We start from the raw sequence: 13,893 nt of genomic DNA, 5'->3' as shown, positions 1-13,893 counted from the left end.
TTGAATCTTGAATTTGAGATTCTAAAAACCTCAATTTTCCCTTTTCGATTTTTGGTTAAGGACGGGTTATATGAACCCAAAACGCCTATTAGCCGACTATTCTTGAAAAAGAACAGTCCATTGATGGATGAACAAGTTCATATCCCCCCCCTTTTGAAGTTTGAACGAGTTCATAACTGCTCTAGTGTTAAAAAAAGCTTAGGTAAATTTCTTTCTCTTTTTTTGTTTGTTTTATCTTTTGTTACTCTTCTGCATGTTTAATTGTTTGTATTTTGGCCGTATGTTTTAATTTTGCAATTTTAGGTTTTCTATTCTGTTGTTCACGGCTTTTTGGTTTGTCTATTTGTTTTTGTTTATTAGGTTAATTAAAACATTGGTATATTAGTATTTGAAATTTATCTTCAATAGCATAAAATTAGTTTAATTATGGTTCATTTTTTAGGTTTGACACATTGAAATGATTTTGTTGTCTCTTTCGTGCTTTTATCTTATGTTGCATGCTCCTTTTTGCAGTTCCATTCTAGTTTTGGATTGAATACAGTGCGGTTTCATTATGTTAATTGTTAGGGTTCATGTATATTGCCATGTTTGTTCCTTTGTTTGCCATTTGTGTTTATTTAAATTCAGTTCTTGTTAGGTTTAATTAGGTAAACACTTCTATTTAATGATTGATTTAGTTTTTAGGTTTGAATTCTAGCATCATGATTCTGTTAGGCATTTTAATTTGAATTTTTGATCCCTTCTGGTTTTGTTTTGTTTGCCATGATTTGTAAATTGGTAGAAACTCCTAGGGTCTTAATTGAACAAATGAAAACTTAGGGGTTAATTTGGGAAATAGAAATAGGACTTTTAGATAAGGTTAGTGTTAGGAGCTTCTAGAATTTGGGGCAGCTGGCCCTATTTGGCCAGCACAAAAATGCTGAAACTAATTAGAGGTTGACGGTTGTCCCATTTCTGTTAAAAAAATGCTAAAAATAGGATAAGAAGGACAGTTGTACTAGGGCTGTGAGGAAGAACCAGTACTATTTTCAGAATTAGTATAAGGAATATTCCTAAAAAATACCCGCCCTAGGTAGCCTATATATAGGCACTATCATTCTGAAAATGACACACACACACACACATTTAGAGATTCAGACCCTAGAAAATACACACAAAAAAAGTTTCTGCATTACTGGCTCGAATGGTTTTCTGATTTTTCTTTTAAAATTTAAAGAGCTTTCATGGAATTTCTGATTTTATGGGTTTAAAGAGGGTTCAAATGTGACGACCCGGCCAGTCGTCTAATGAGTTACCGCTCCGTTTCCCTCATTTCTGCTTTTTTATGCTTCGTTATCCATGTTTTCTGTGATCAGATTGATCAGTTTGAGTTCAGAGAGGATTTGGTAAGAAATGAGACACTTAGTCTCTTTTAAGAAGGTTTAAGTTGGAAAAGTCAACTGGATGTTGACTTATGTGTTAAAGATCGCATATGTAAGTTACGATGGTTCGATTAGCTTCGGGAGGTGATTTATGGCTTAGGAGCGTGATCGGAATTGGTTTTGGAGGTTCGGAGTAGAATTAGGCTTGAATTGGCGAAGTTGATATTTTGGCGATTTCTAGTTGATATGTGAGATTTTGATATATGGGTCGGAATGGAATTTCGAGAGTTGTAGTAGCTTTGTTATGTCATTTGGGATGTGTGTGCAAAATTTCAGGTCATTCGGATGTGGTTTGGTTGGATTTTTAATCGAAAGCGTATTTCGGAAGATTTTAGAAACTTAAGCTTGAATCCGATGTGTTTTGAGTGATTTGATATTTTTTGAGGTGTTTTGATGATTGGATAAAGTTTGGATAAGGTTTTAGGTTGTGTTGGTGCCTTTGGTTTATGTCCCGGGGGCCTCGGGTGAGTTTCGAGTGGTCAATCGGACCATTTCTAAGTTTGAAATTTGTAGAAGTTCAGGTTCAGTTGTTGCAGGGTTTTGCCCTTCGCGATTGCGAGGGGAGTCCTGCGATCGCATAGAAGGAATTGAAGAAGTGGCCTAGTTTCTCTTCACGTTCGTATATCTTGGCTTGCGATCACATTGTTTGGGGAGAGTGTGCATCGCGAACGCATGAGGTGGTCCGCAATCGCGCAGGGTCAGTGGCTCAGGCATTGCGATCACAGGGTCTTGGACGTGATCGCATAGAGTTATTTTGGGGAATTTAAAATTTGTTCTTCGCGATCGCGTGGGAAGTGCCGCGATCACGATGAAGGAAAATCAGGCTTGGGCAGAATGTTTTAATTCATTTCATCCGCGATTTTGGAGCTCATTTACTCCATAGTTGGTCTTTTGAGAGCTTTTTGAAAGAAATTGAAGAGGGATTCAAGGAGAAATGTTTGGAGGTAAGAATTTTGGACCTAAAACTCGAATCTATTATGAAATCTACCTAGAAATCATGGAATCTTAAGCTAAAAATGGAAGAATTAGGGCTTGGAATTTTGGACTTTTGATTTGGGGATTTGGAGGACCATTTGGAGTCGGACTTGAGAACTTTTGGTGTGTATGAACTCGTGGGGAGATAAGGAACCCGTTGATGTGAAAATTTCTAAGTTTTGAGAAGTGGGCCGGGGGCTCAGGTTTTGCTAATTTCGGGATTTTTGGTATTTTTTGATTTTTTTTTGCTTGAGCTTTGTTCCCTTAGCATATTATGACGTATTTGTTCTGATTTTGGATAGATTCCACGTGCGTGGAGGCCAATTCGAGGGGCATAGGCGTCGCGACCTAGAGATTTAGCCAGTTCAAGGTGAGTAATGATTGTAAATGATGTTCTGAGGGTTTGAAACCCTAGATTGCACATCGTAGTGCTATGTTGAGGTGAGACACGCGCTTGATGATGAGTGTGGGGTCATTTACTATTGGGGATTGTGACTTGGTCCGTCCTGATTGATGCTTTTATTGCGTATTTGACTGAAACTTATTTGTTATCATCATGATTTGGGCTGATTGCCATATTTGGGCTTCGTGCCAACTATTTGAACCCTTCGGGGATTTTTATCACTATTTCCTCACTGTTTTGACTTATTACTTGAACTCAGTCATGCTGTTTTCCACTATTTTGCAACTCAACCACTTTTATCCAGTTTTGAGACTTAAATGATATTTTAAATGATGTTTTGGGCTGAGAACTACTGTTTTACTATAGCCCGAAGGGCTTGTGATGATCTTTGGACTGAGTAAGGCCGATGGCCTATATTGTGAGGAACATTGATACTGATATGAGGCCAAGGGCCTGAGATACATATGTACGCCACGAGGTGGCCTGATTGATATGAGGCCGAAGGCCTAGATTTGACGCCACGAGATGGATTGATATTGCGCTTGGGCCGGAAGGGGCCCCTCTCGAAGTTTGCACACCCCCAGTGAGCGCGGGTACCCATTGTGATGTGAGATTGAGTCCAAGGGGCGGAAATTGTTGATGTTGTGCCCGAGGGGCGAACTTCTATGTGTTTACTTTATCATAATTGTCCATCAATTACCTGTTTATTTTGCTTTCATTGGTTTACTGCTTACAAATTACCTATTTGATTGTTTCATTATAGAATACCCTGTGTATAAGTGTTTTCTTACTTTCAGTAATTATTTACCTTTATTACTCACTGAGTTAGAGTACTCACTTTACTCCATGCACCCTGTATGCAGATTCAGGCGTAGCTGGTACCGCCCCGAGTGTTGATTCCTCCAGTTCCAGACGGTTTTTCGGAGACTACGAGGTAGTTGTTGACGTCTGCAACCCCATGTCTCTACTTCTCTATCACTTTCTATTTCCTTTCAAACACTTGTAGTAGTTTATAACTTTAGCAGACTAGTATTATGGTTTAGAGAAGCTCGTGACTTGTGACACCCCGATTAGGGCTGTGTCAGGTTGGACTTTCCGCATTATTATCGATATTTCCGCTATTTAGTATTGTTTAAATCATGTTTAGGCTATCTTTATGTTGATTAACTGCTTTAAAAGTTGAGTTGGGTTGAATTGGCTGGCCTTGTCTTCACGAGAGGCGCCATCACAACGGGGTTCAGGGTTAGGGTCGTGACATCAAAGAAGCTGAATCTTGCTGTTGATGTGCTCATATTTCTGCTCTTGCTGAAATCCTCACTCCCTTTTGCTTTGTTTTGATATCCAGGTACTCCTTGGACCATGAATGATCTGTGAAGTGCAAGCTTGTTTTTCATTTGAAATATGTAGTTAAAATGTGAAGATATAATGATAAATGTTGCCCTTTTAATTTTATTCACATGTTTATTTTAAGTTCATCTAGCCTCTTCATTAGTTTTAGCTCTCTTCTATGCGCTTCTTCTCATTTCTTTCATTGTTTCTGTATCTTATCTTTAAGTCTAGTTTAGGATCTCAGTCTATTATGATGGTTTGTGATTTGGCTAAGGGCCCTCATATTGAGTATTTAGAATACTTAAGCTTTCTGTAAGTATTGATCAAAGTCGGGTGATGAATATCTTTGTTAGTTTTGTTAGAATTTGTTTTAGTTCTGTGTTGATTCTCAGTTCAGTGTTGGTTTCATTTGGAAGTCCAGGAATAACTATATAATATCATTAGCCCATTGTTTTGGTTGTTTGCTATGAGGGTCTGTTGAATAGTATGTTGATCATGTATATTTCTCTTCTCTTAAATTTTGAAGTCTAAATCCATTCACTTTCAAAAGTTTGTTCAATGTTCAATTATCAAGTCATGTTCAGATTATTTTTCAGAATTGCAATTATGGTCGAAGTGCCTACATGGTTGATCTTAACGCATTAGTAAATAGTTTAGGTTAGTTTAGATTAATATTGTATCCCTCATGACATATCAATAAATTGAAAAACTGCAGAATAAAGTATTCAGCATTTGTGGGTTTTTTTTAGAATTTGTGCAAATGGCTATTTAAATGTGGATTAAGCCTCATGGGTTATAATGCTGAATGGCCTTCTTTAGAAGCGTCCAGGCCTGTTAATGGCCCAAATGAGGCTGCCTAGTCCAAACCAGGCTCGTGTGACCCATGCCCTTTTGCTTTCGTTCCTGGATTCGTTTCCAAGGCCCAGTTACCCCTTCGTTTCCAGCAATCTTGATCATTTAAATTTTAACAGCTTAAGGGACTTGTTTGCAGGCCCAATTCTTTTTAAATAACTAGAGACTTTCCTTTATATGGCCATACCTATAGTCAATAGCCTTGCATTGAATTGCAAGATTAGTTTAAAAAAAATAAAAACCTATAGTGTGCTTTAAACGAAATGCAAGTCTTTTAAAATAAATCAGAGGTGTGCCATTCACAATTGAATCACCTAATTTATGGCCCTCACATTAATATTACAGCTTAGATATTAAATAATCTTAAACACTCGTAGCTTGCTTTAGGCGCGACTTAGACTATTATTGTGATTATGTATACGTTCGCGTAACATAATTATGAATTTCGTTCTAAAAATAAATCGAGGGATGCATTCATGAAACTTCAACCAAACTTTCTTAATATTAATAAAGCGTGATTAATTGTGGACACATACGCGTGACATGATTTTTGATGCGCCAAACGAAATGTGTACACGTACGCATGACTTAATTCCTTAATTACGAATAATCAAGCATTAAAAGCGGTAAAGGGATAAACGCACATAGGTTCTAAAAATAGGTAATTAGACAATCTAAGCCAAGTATAAATCGCTAAGCGACCGTGCTAGAACCACAGAACCCGGGAATGCCTAACACTTTCTCCCGGGTTAACAAAATTCCTTATCTAGAATTTCTGGTTCACAGACTTTTAAATAAAGTCAAATATTTCCTCGATTTGGAATTTTAAAAATAAACTGGTGACTTGGGACACCAAAAAATAAATTATTCCAAGTGGCGACTCTAAAAAATTTTAAATAAAATAATCTCATTTCGATTAATGTCACTTTAATTAAAAAAACTCTCTTATATCCCCTCTCGGGTGGTAAAAAAGGAGGTGTGATAGATGATATATTGAAGTTATAGCGGGATTGATTCTTGAAGTTGTAGCTGATTATGACCTTTGGATATGGCATGCATATTTTGGTATGCCCGGCACTATTAATGACATTAATGTTTTACAGTGATTACATATGTTTTTCAATCTTGCTAAAGGTATTGCTCTTCCCGTCCATTATGTTATTCAAGGAAAAGTATGATGTGGGTTATTATTTAGGTGACAGTATATATCCAAAATGGTCTACCCTTGTGCAAACTCTTCGTGAGCCACGCTCGCCAAAGAAGAAATATTTCGTGATGAAACAAGAATCATGCCGAAATGATGTTGAACGTACATTTGGAGTTTTGCAAGCTCGCTCTGCAATTATTGCATGACCGTCACATTTTTGGAGAAAAGAAGTGCTACATGGTATAATAACTACATGTATTATACTGCACAACATGATAATCGAGGATGAGAGTGCTCTTAATGCACCATTCAAGATGCTTGGGAAGCTGCAACTCCAACAGTAGAAATAGTAGTAGATGAAAATCACTTATTTGTATAATTTTTAGGTCGACACAAAAAAAAAAAGATTAAGGGCAAAGATGCTCATTTTGCACTTCGTAATGCATTAATAGATTATTTATGGGAGCATACTAGAGGTGAAAGTTGAATATTTAAGTAGTATTTAAACAAAATTTTAAACTACATGTAATATGTATTGAATTATCTTGTATTTCATTGATTTCACTTTTATTTGAATTATCTATTAATATGTATAATCTATAATATTTGCTTACAAAATTATATTATTTAATAATTTATGGTATAAAATAATTTTTTTTAAATGGTTATATAAGAAAGAAATATGAATTATATGGGATGAATTTGTAAAAAAGAAGAAAAAAATAGGATTTGTTTAATGAAAATAAGAAAATAAAATTTGAATAAAAGATAATAACATAATATAGAAGAGAGAAGAATATAAAAAGGAATATTTTTTTTTGGAGTAAAAAATGGACTAATGGTTGGAGTTAGTTTGCTCCATTTTGGAGTAAAGATTTGGAGTGAGGGGTAGGAAATGGCCTTAATAATACGTTGCAAGCTGTGGAATTAAACAGCCTCGTGCAGAAATATGGTAAGGCTATATATACTAGACCTAACATAATTTCATTATTCTCAAATATAATGGGAGTTTAGTGCATGGTCTGTCTTCTCAAGTACCGGTGAAGTAATAGCCCAACAGATCTACCTCAAGTATTTTAGTTTTGCAGTGTGTTTTATCAATTGGTTTAGACAACTAATAAGAATCATTGTCTAAAGAATCACATAAGAAACCTTTTTTAGTTTTATTATACATTGGGGGGATGGGAGAGGAAATAGAGGAGCGATTATAAGGCCGGAGATTGAATTCTCACCAATAAAGTAAAAGTTTATGTAACCAACCAACTAGACTACTGTGATTTCCCCGACAAAAGAAACCAGTTACTTATGATTAGTGGTGGCAAAATAGTTAAAGAGAAAATAGTTAACCATCCATATTATCCAAAAGTGAGTTGGATAATGAATTTTTAAAAACGGATCAAATATGGATAAAAACCATATTATCCATTTAGAAAATGGATAACCAATGGGTAACCAATGGATAATCAATCAGTTTAACTTTTATATTTGTAAAGTCTCAAATTGGGGGTTCCTCAAGTTTGGCAAACTAGGAAATATCCCAAAAATGATCATATTCAAGAAGTCATGGATAATATGGTTACCCATATTATCCGCCAGTCAACCCGTTTTTTATCCGTATTAAATATGGGTCGGAACGGATAATTTATCCTTTTTTTTTATTATCCTTATTGACCCGAATCATATCCGAATCCGACCTGCCCGTTTGCCACTCTTACTTATGATATAATAGAGGACACTATGATGGTTTCCTTTCTAGGTACTGACTGATCCATTGGAGAAAGAGAAAGAAACATTTGAGTTACAACCAAGACTTCTGCTCATTAGTTAGAACTAGAAGGGTAAATACGTAGCGAACTATCGTCTGGTACTCTGATTTGGATGAAATTCAAAAATAGCCAGATTTATAAATAGTAGCTGAAAAATAGTCACAGTTTCAAAGGCAATCGAAATTTAGCCATTTTTCATGATAAGATAAATCTGAACAAAAACACTGTTCAAATCCGAAAAATATTCCAGCATAATATATTGGAGTTCCAGATGGTTTTCATACACAGGTGCTCCAATCTCCAGTATATTATGCTGGAACTTTCCGTGTTGGCTGTTGCAACAAAATAGTGGCTATTTTTCAATGACTTTGCAAATGCTGGCTATTTTTCAGGGAGAAATTCAAAAATAGCCAGATTTACAACTGGTCGTTCAAAAATAGCTCAGTTTCAAAAGTAATCGAAATTAGCCACTTTTCATGTAAAGATAAATCTGAGCGAAAACATTGTTCAAAACCCGAAAAATATACCAGTATATTATACTGGAGTTCCAGCATAAGTATGTTTGAACTCCAGCATATTATACTGGAGTTTCAGGATAAGTATGCTGGAACTCCAGCATAATATGATGGAGTTCCAGCATAAGTACACCAGAACTCCAACATAATATACTGGAGTTCCAGCAAGTATAATTGTCCAGTATAATACTAGAGTTTGGAGAACCGTTGCTCCAATCTCCAGTATATTATACTGGAGTCAGCAGGGTATACCGGTCCATCATAATATGCTGGAGTTCATACACAGGTGCATCGAACACCAGTATATTATGCTGGACCGGTCTCTATTGCAGCAAAATAGTGGCTATTTTTCATTGACTTCGTAAAGCTAGCTATTTTTGAATGACCAGTCCGAAAGCTGACTATACTGTGCTATTTTTACTATATTTTTAATGACCAGTCCAAAAACTGACTAGCCCGTGCTATTTTTACCTCTGATTTAAGCTGATCCAGATATCCTGGACTTAAATCAACTGGGCTGCAAACTGGCCCAGTCAAATGGAGGGGCAATACTTTTTTGTTTCATCAGGGGAGCAGTACAATGATCAAGAAATGCTTTGGACCCGAGATACTCACAATTTTTTTTTTTTTTTTTTTGAGGGTTGGGTTGGGAGGGGGGGATCTACAAAATGTAACCACCACCAAAATAATGTACATCTTTTGTATATTAATATATAATATACATATTTTAAACATTATCATCGTGTATTTTTTTAATATTTGGCTAACTATTTTTATTATTTCTAGCCGATGGACCAATGTGTTAAAAGCCCAAATATTTATGTGCTTGTGAAAGTTCAGAAGACAACACGCAGACCATCTCACAATGGTTCTAGCATCATTTTCTTAGTTTGATGAGTATCACATCGACAAGGAACCTGTAGTTCCAAGGCATATCACATTCTATATATGGTCCATAGGACCCTTTTAACTTGCTATGAAGTATTTACGATCTGCTCTCTGTAATATTAAATCTTTTGCTTATTACCGTTGTGATTGGCTAGCTGACTTGATAAGGAATGAGCAGCAGTAGCAAATGAAAATTTAGAAGATAACACATGGGAGCTGCTAGAGAAAGCAATTAACCCATTTTATTCGCAATAAATAGCCTCAACTTTGTACTCGAATATAAGTCTAACGAATAAATAACACAATGTCTCATAGAACGGAATCCAAAGTAAAATTAAACATGTAAAATAGATAAGTAAGTTACTCACCAAAAGCTAAATGCAATCTACTTTGCCTTGTCATTCGAGATGGATAGCTTAGCCAAGTTTTCCCCAGTAGGGTTGAGCTCATCCCAGGCTTCGATCCAAGTGGCCATGGCTTCTGCTAGCTTTGTGAAATAGGGATCTATGTTGGAAAGTTTCTCCTTGACCTGTTTCGCGAGCTCGATGTAGCACTGCTGGACAGTTGTGCACTCTTTAGGAAGGGTTACAGCTTGGAAAAACGGGATGATCTCTTCTTGCCAATAGATGCCTTTGTACTCCTTTTTCAGGTTGACAAAAGGGTTGCTTGCTTTGCTATGCCAAATGTAGGGAAGACCAGTCTTGATTCCTAGGCCCAAATGGTCACATATCACCTACAATTTTGATGATTCTATGTCAGATTCCTTCATCCATTAGACATTAAAATGACACACTTTAGTAATTTCCACTTCAAACATTACAACTCTATGAGACATCCAAGGGACCGTAGATGAATAAGCGCTCTACTTTACGAAGATAAATAATGATAGAAAAAGATATAGACAAACAATACCTTGGTACACCAGCCAGCCCACATATCGTCGTAACGACCAATTGGCTGACCATCACCCATGAGCCCAAAGTACATTGCAGGTCCAATCAGCTCACGGTTGAATGCCAAATTCATTCCACACATGGGAAATAAAGTGCCTTTGGGAATGGTCATAACTGCATCTACATACCTAGTGACAAGTACAGAAATTGATACTAATTTCAAAAATGAAAAAAATAAAAAAATAAAAATCTCTGAGTAATGACCAAACAGATAAGCTTTACAAATACTACATCCCTTCATTCCCTTTGACTTGTCACATTTTGTCTTTTGCATGCCCCTTAAAAAAACATTAATTTAAAGGATAATTTGACTAAACTCCCTTATTTATTCTTTGATCTCAATTTATTTTTACCGTTGCTTTCACCACATTAATCTCTCTCGAACATTTATTAGAGTAAGGGTAAAGGTGGGAGAAAATATTAATTCTTTCTTAATTTAATAAAAAGACAAGTATTTCGGAACAACTATTAAAATAAACATGACAGCTAAATTGGAACAGAGGAAGTATAAAATTTGGATGCACTAATTATTTCTGGCAAGCAGCCAGACGCTACAACTATGAGTCTATGACTAATTAGATAAGCTCTACAACTTTTGTCTTATGGAAAGTGAACTTGCCTGGTGTTCCTTTCACGAGGCTTAACAAGTTGTGTGGGTGCATCATAATCAGGGATGTTGAGCCAAAGCCCATGAGAAACAGCTGTGGCAGCCCCTTCACGCATACTGAAAGGATATCCACGAACGAAATCTGCACCCTCTCTGTATGGATCATACAGAGTGTTGAAGAAATGCGGGGTAGATGGACAAAGAAGGTTCTTAATGTGCTGTTCGAGTGCATTGATATCTTTGCCAGATGGGTCTTTGGCTACCTGCACATCAGCGTCACTTCAGCATGTTTGCAAATAAATGCTATATCCCAAACATTAGCTACTGAACCTATAGATCATGGCATCGTAACAAGATAATCAAATAGAATCTTCACATTTAAGAGATATTAAATAATTGGGTTAATTAGTCAAAAAGGGTGACAAAATCGCCAATGTATGGCAATGTCCCTCGTTAGAGAAGCAACCATCAGATATCAAGGCCATTGAAATGGATTTCATCATCGACATGGCAGAAGTAGAGAATGCTACAAATTTGGTGGTGAAAATTCAGTCAAACCCCTTTAAACAACAGATCAACAAAAGCTATCACATTAAGGGCTTCAAATTCAGAAATAGAAGTATCATGATGGCTCAAACAGCAGTGAACAAATAAAACTCATACAAGATTGACCTTAATGAACGTAAAAGAAAAGGTGACGAATACCACAAGAAAATAAAGACATTAAAGATATGCACAAAAGCACCAAGATAAGCAAGCTGCCTCTTTTATCTGAAAAAACTACACCAAAAAAACGAATCCTAATGCAGCAAAATAGTAAGATCATATCTTAACTAGTATAACAGTATCTTGAATTCAGTCTCAGCCCAGTTAATTTCACATTAAACGTATAGATCAGCTAAAATCTTCCAACAAAGACCAGATAAAACTAAAACAAAAGAAGCACTTAATAGATCAATATCAACAAACAACAACACTTAAATTCCAAAACTAGCTCCGATCCGCTAAATGAATCCACTATACTTAAACATATATATACTAGTACTAAATAATGAAAAACGCTACATACATCAAAGGCTCTGCAAATATTATACTCCTATATAACAACAGATCCCCAAGATACACTTAATTGGACCTCAAATTTCTTGTCCAAATAAAAGCATATTCAATGTCATTCAGTTGGAGAGATCTATATAAATTACAAACCCTCTAAAAACTAGATCTTAAACCCCAAAAATTCATAAAGATCCAATTTTTTCAACACAAAATAGGGTACAAGAAGGGCAAAAGAGGAAATTAGCAGTATACTTACAAAGCAATCATCATCAATGGTGTAGATATACTTCTTCTTGGAAACCATGTAACCAAAGCAGCGACAAGCAGAGTCCTTAAAAGAGATGCAAGAAGCCTTAGGACCAAGAATCCTGTTAATATCATTCCTATTATAAAGCTCATAATCAAATTCTTCAGGGACATGAATGGTCTTAGAAGGGTCACCATCTTGTACAATGATTAAATGGTATGATTGAAAAAAGGGTCTCCACATCTCAAGGAAGTCAAGATTCCTGATTGTGGGTATCACTATATCAAGCTCATCTTTCAACAATGGTGTTGGGGTGGCCATGGCCTCTCAACCTGATGAATTTGAGAGAGTTGTGAGGTTTTTTGGAGCTGAGTAACGGAAATTGGGGAGCTGTGTTCTATTTATATAGAGAGATCAACTGTCCAAAAGACAAGTTGTTAATTGTGACTAGATTCCTGTGTACTGATGTTTCGGGGAAGTTTATGAATGTACTTACTATTACTAATTTGAGATTAAAAAAAAAAGGCGTTTTGTTTTATGGAATTTATTTATTTACCTTTTTAATAAGGAGAAAAAAATTTGAATGAGATCTTGATGGAGATTAAAAAGTAGGAAGTATATTAATATGTGTCTTAATTTAAGTTGCATTAAAGATTGGAACTTTCTCCAAAATTTTAATATTTTATTTATCAACAGAGAAATTTTAATTTCATTACTTTAACATAATTTGATATGGTAAATATTTGTCAGTACAATGTACAAGTGAACCCTTTTTCCGAATCTTTTATTTTCTAACCTCGTCTAGTCGAAAAGTTACTACGTAATAAAGTTTCAAAGCAATTAACTTGAAACTGTTAAAAAAGAATACTGGAGTTTCAATTTCAAACGGAACTCCGAGTCCTGACCTACTCCCTCCTTTGTGGGGTTACCTTTCTCCTAATATTCACACACCCACCTTCATCTGGAAAAATTTAATAAGACAAATCAGAGTTGAAAATTATTAAAGATGTAAAATATAATTAAAGGGCAAAGCTCCATTTGTTCCTAAAGTTGTTCTCCTGGTATACAAATAACGAATCTATTTTTTTGTCCGTTCCGAAAAAATAACTCCTTTTTAAATTTGGAAACAATTTAGCTTAAAGTTTTAATTTTACTTTTAATGATAAGCTTTTATAACCACACAAATACTCGAACTCCATTTTGACTTGTTAAGGACCACAAATTTAAAAAGTATTCATTTTTTTTAAATTTCATACCCTATCAAACAGATTCACATAAATTGAAAGTAGTAAATAAGACTAATAGGTCAAACTTACCATTTTCAACACAAACCGAAAGATGGATCAAGAAAGAAAGGTAGAAGTTAGACTAGGTCATATTTCGCTTTAGACGTTTTATTGAATTTCCTTTTCAGCTTCTGAGTTCGGACGACTTGCAAGACTGAGAATTGTTATGTTTACCGCTTTATCTATATCTATATATATACGGAGAAATTCAAAAATAGTGAGATTTACAAGTGATCATTAAAAAATAATCATAGTTTTAAAAGTAACTAAAATTTAGCCACTTTTTATGTAAAGATAAATCTGAACGAAAATACTGTTCAAAAGCCGAAAAATATTCCAGCATAATATACTGGAGTATCAGCATAAGTATAACATAAGTATATTGGAATTCCAGCATATTATAATGGAGTTCCAGCATAAGTATACTGGAACTCCAGCATAATATACT

The 13,893-nt window shown here is 35.4% G+C and overlaps 1 protein-coding gene across 1 annotated transcript; it reads right to left on the bottom strand.

Annotated features, from left to right (window-relative positions):
* Positions 1-9,507: 9,507 nt before the first annotated feature.
* Positions 9,508-12,603, bottom strand: LOC107788365 (putative UDP-arabinopyranose mutase 2). Its single transcript, XM_016610041.2, has 4 exons — positions 12,169-12,603; positions 10,869-11,119; positions 10,209-10,377; positions 9,508-10,029 (listed from the first exon to the last, which is right to left on the bottom strand). Exons 1-4 carry the CDS (start codon positions 12,478-12,480, stop codon positions 9,682-9,684), a joined length of 1,080 nt encoding a protein of 359 aa, XP_016465527.1. The 5' UTR covers positions 12,481-12,603; the 3' UTR covers positions 9,508-9,681.
* Between the last annotated feature and the right edge of the window lie 1,290 nt (positions 12,604-13,893).

The sequence above is a fragment of the Nicotiana tabacum genome, chromosome 18 (genome assembly GCF_000715075.1).
Source record: "Nicotiana tabacum cultivar K326 chromosome 18, ASM71507v2, whole genome shotgun sequence".
In the NCBI taxonomy this organism is placed as follows: domain Eukaryota; kingdom Viridiplantae; phylum Streptophyta; class Magnoliopsida; order Solanales; family Solanaceae; genus Nicotiana; species Nicotiana tabacum.
Note: the sequence above shows the minus strand (reverse complement) of the source record. Positions and strands in the feature narration are given on the sequence as shown.

Coding starts and splice junctions, on each gene's coding strand:
- LOC107788365 (XM_016610041.2), bottom strand. CDS start 12,480: ATGGCCACCCCAACACCATTGTTGAAAGATGAGCTTGATATAGTGATA. Junction 11,120..12,168: donor CCATTGATGATGATTGCTTT/GTAAGTATACTG, acceptor GCTGATGTGCAG/GTAGCCAAAGACCCATCTGG. Junction 10,378..10,868: donor CCTCGTGAAAGGAACACCAG/GCAAGTTCACTT, acceptor ACTTGTCACTAG/GTATGTAGATGCAGTTATGA.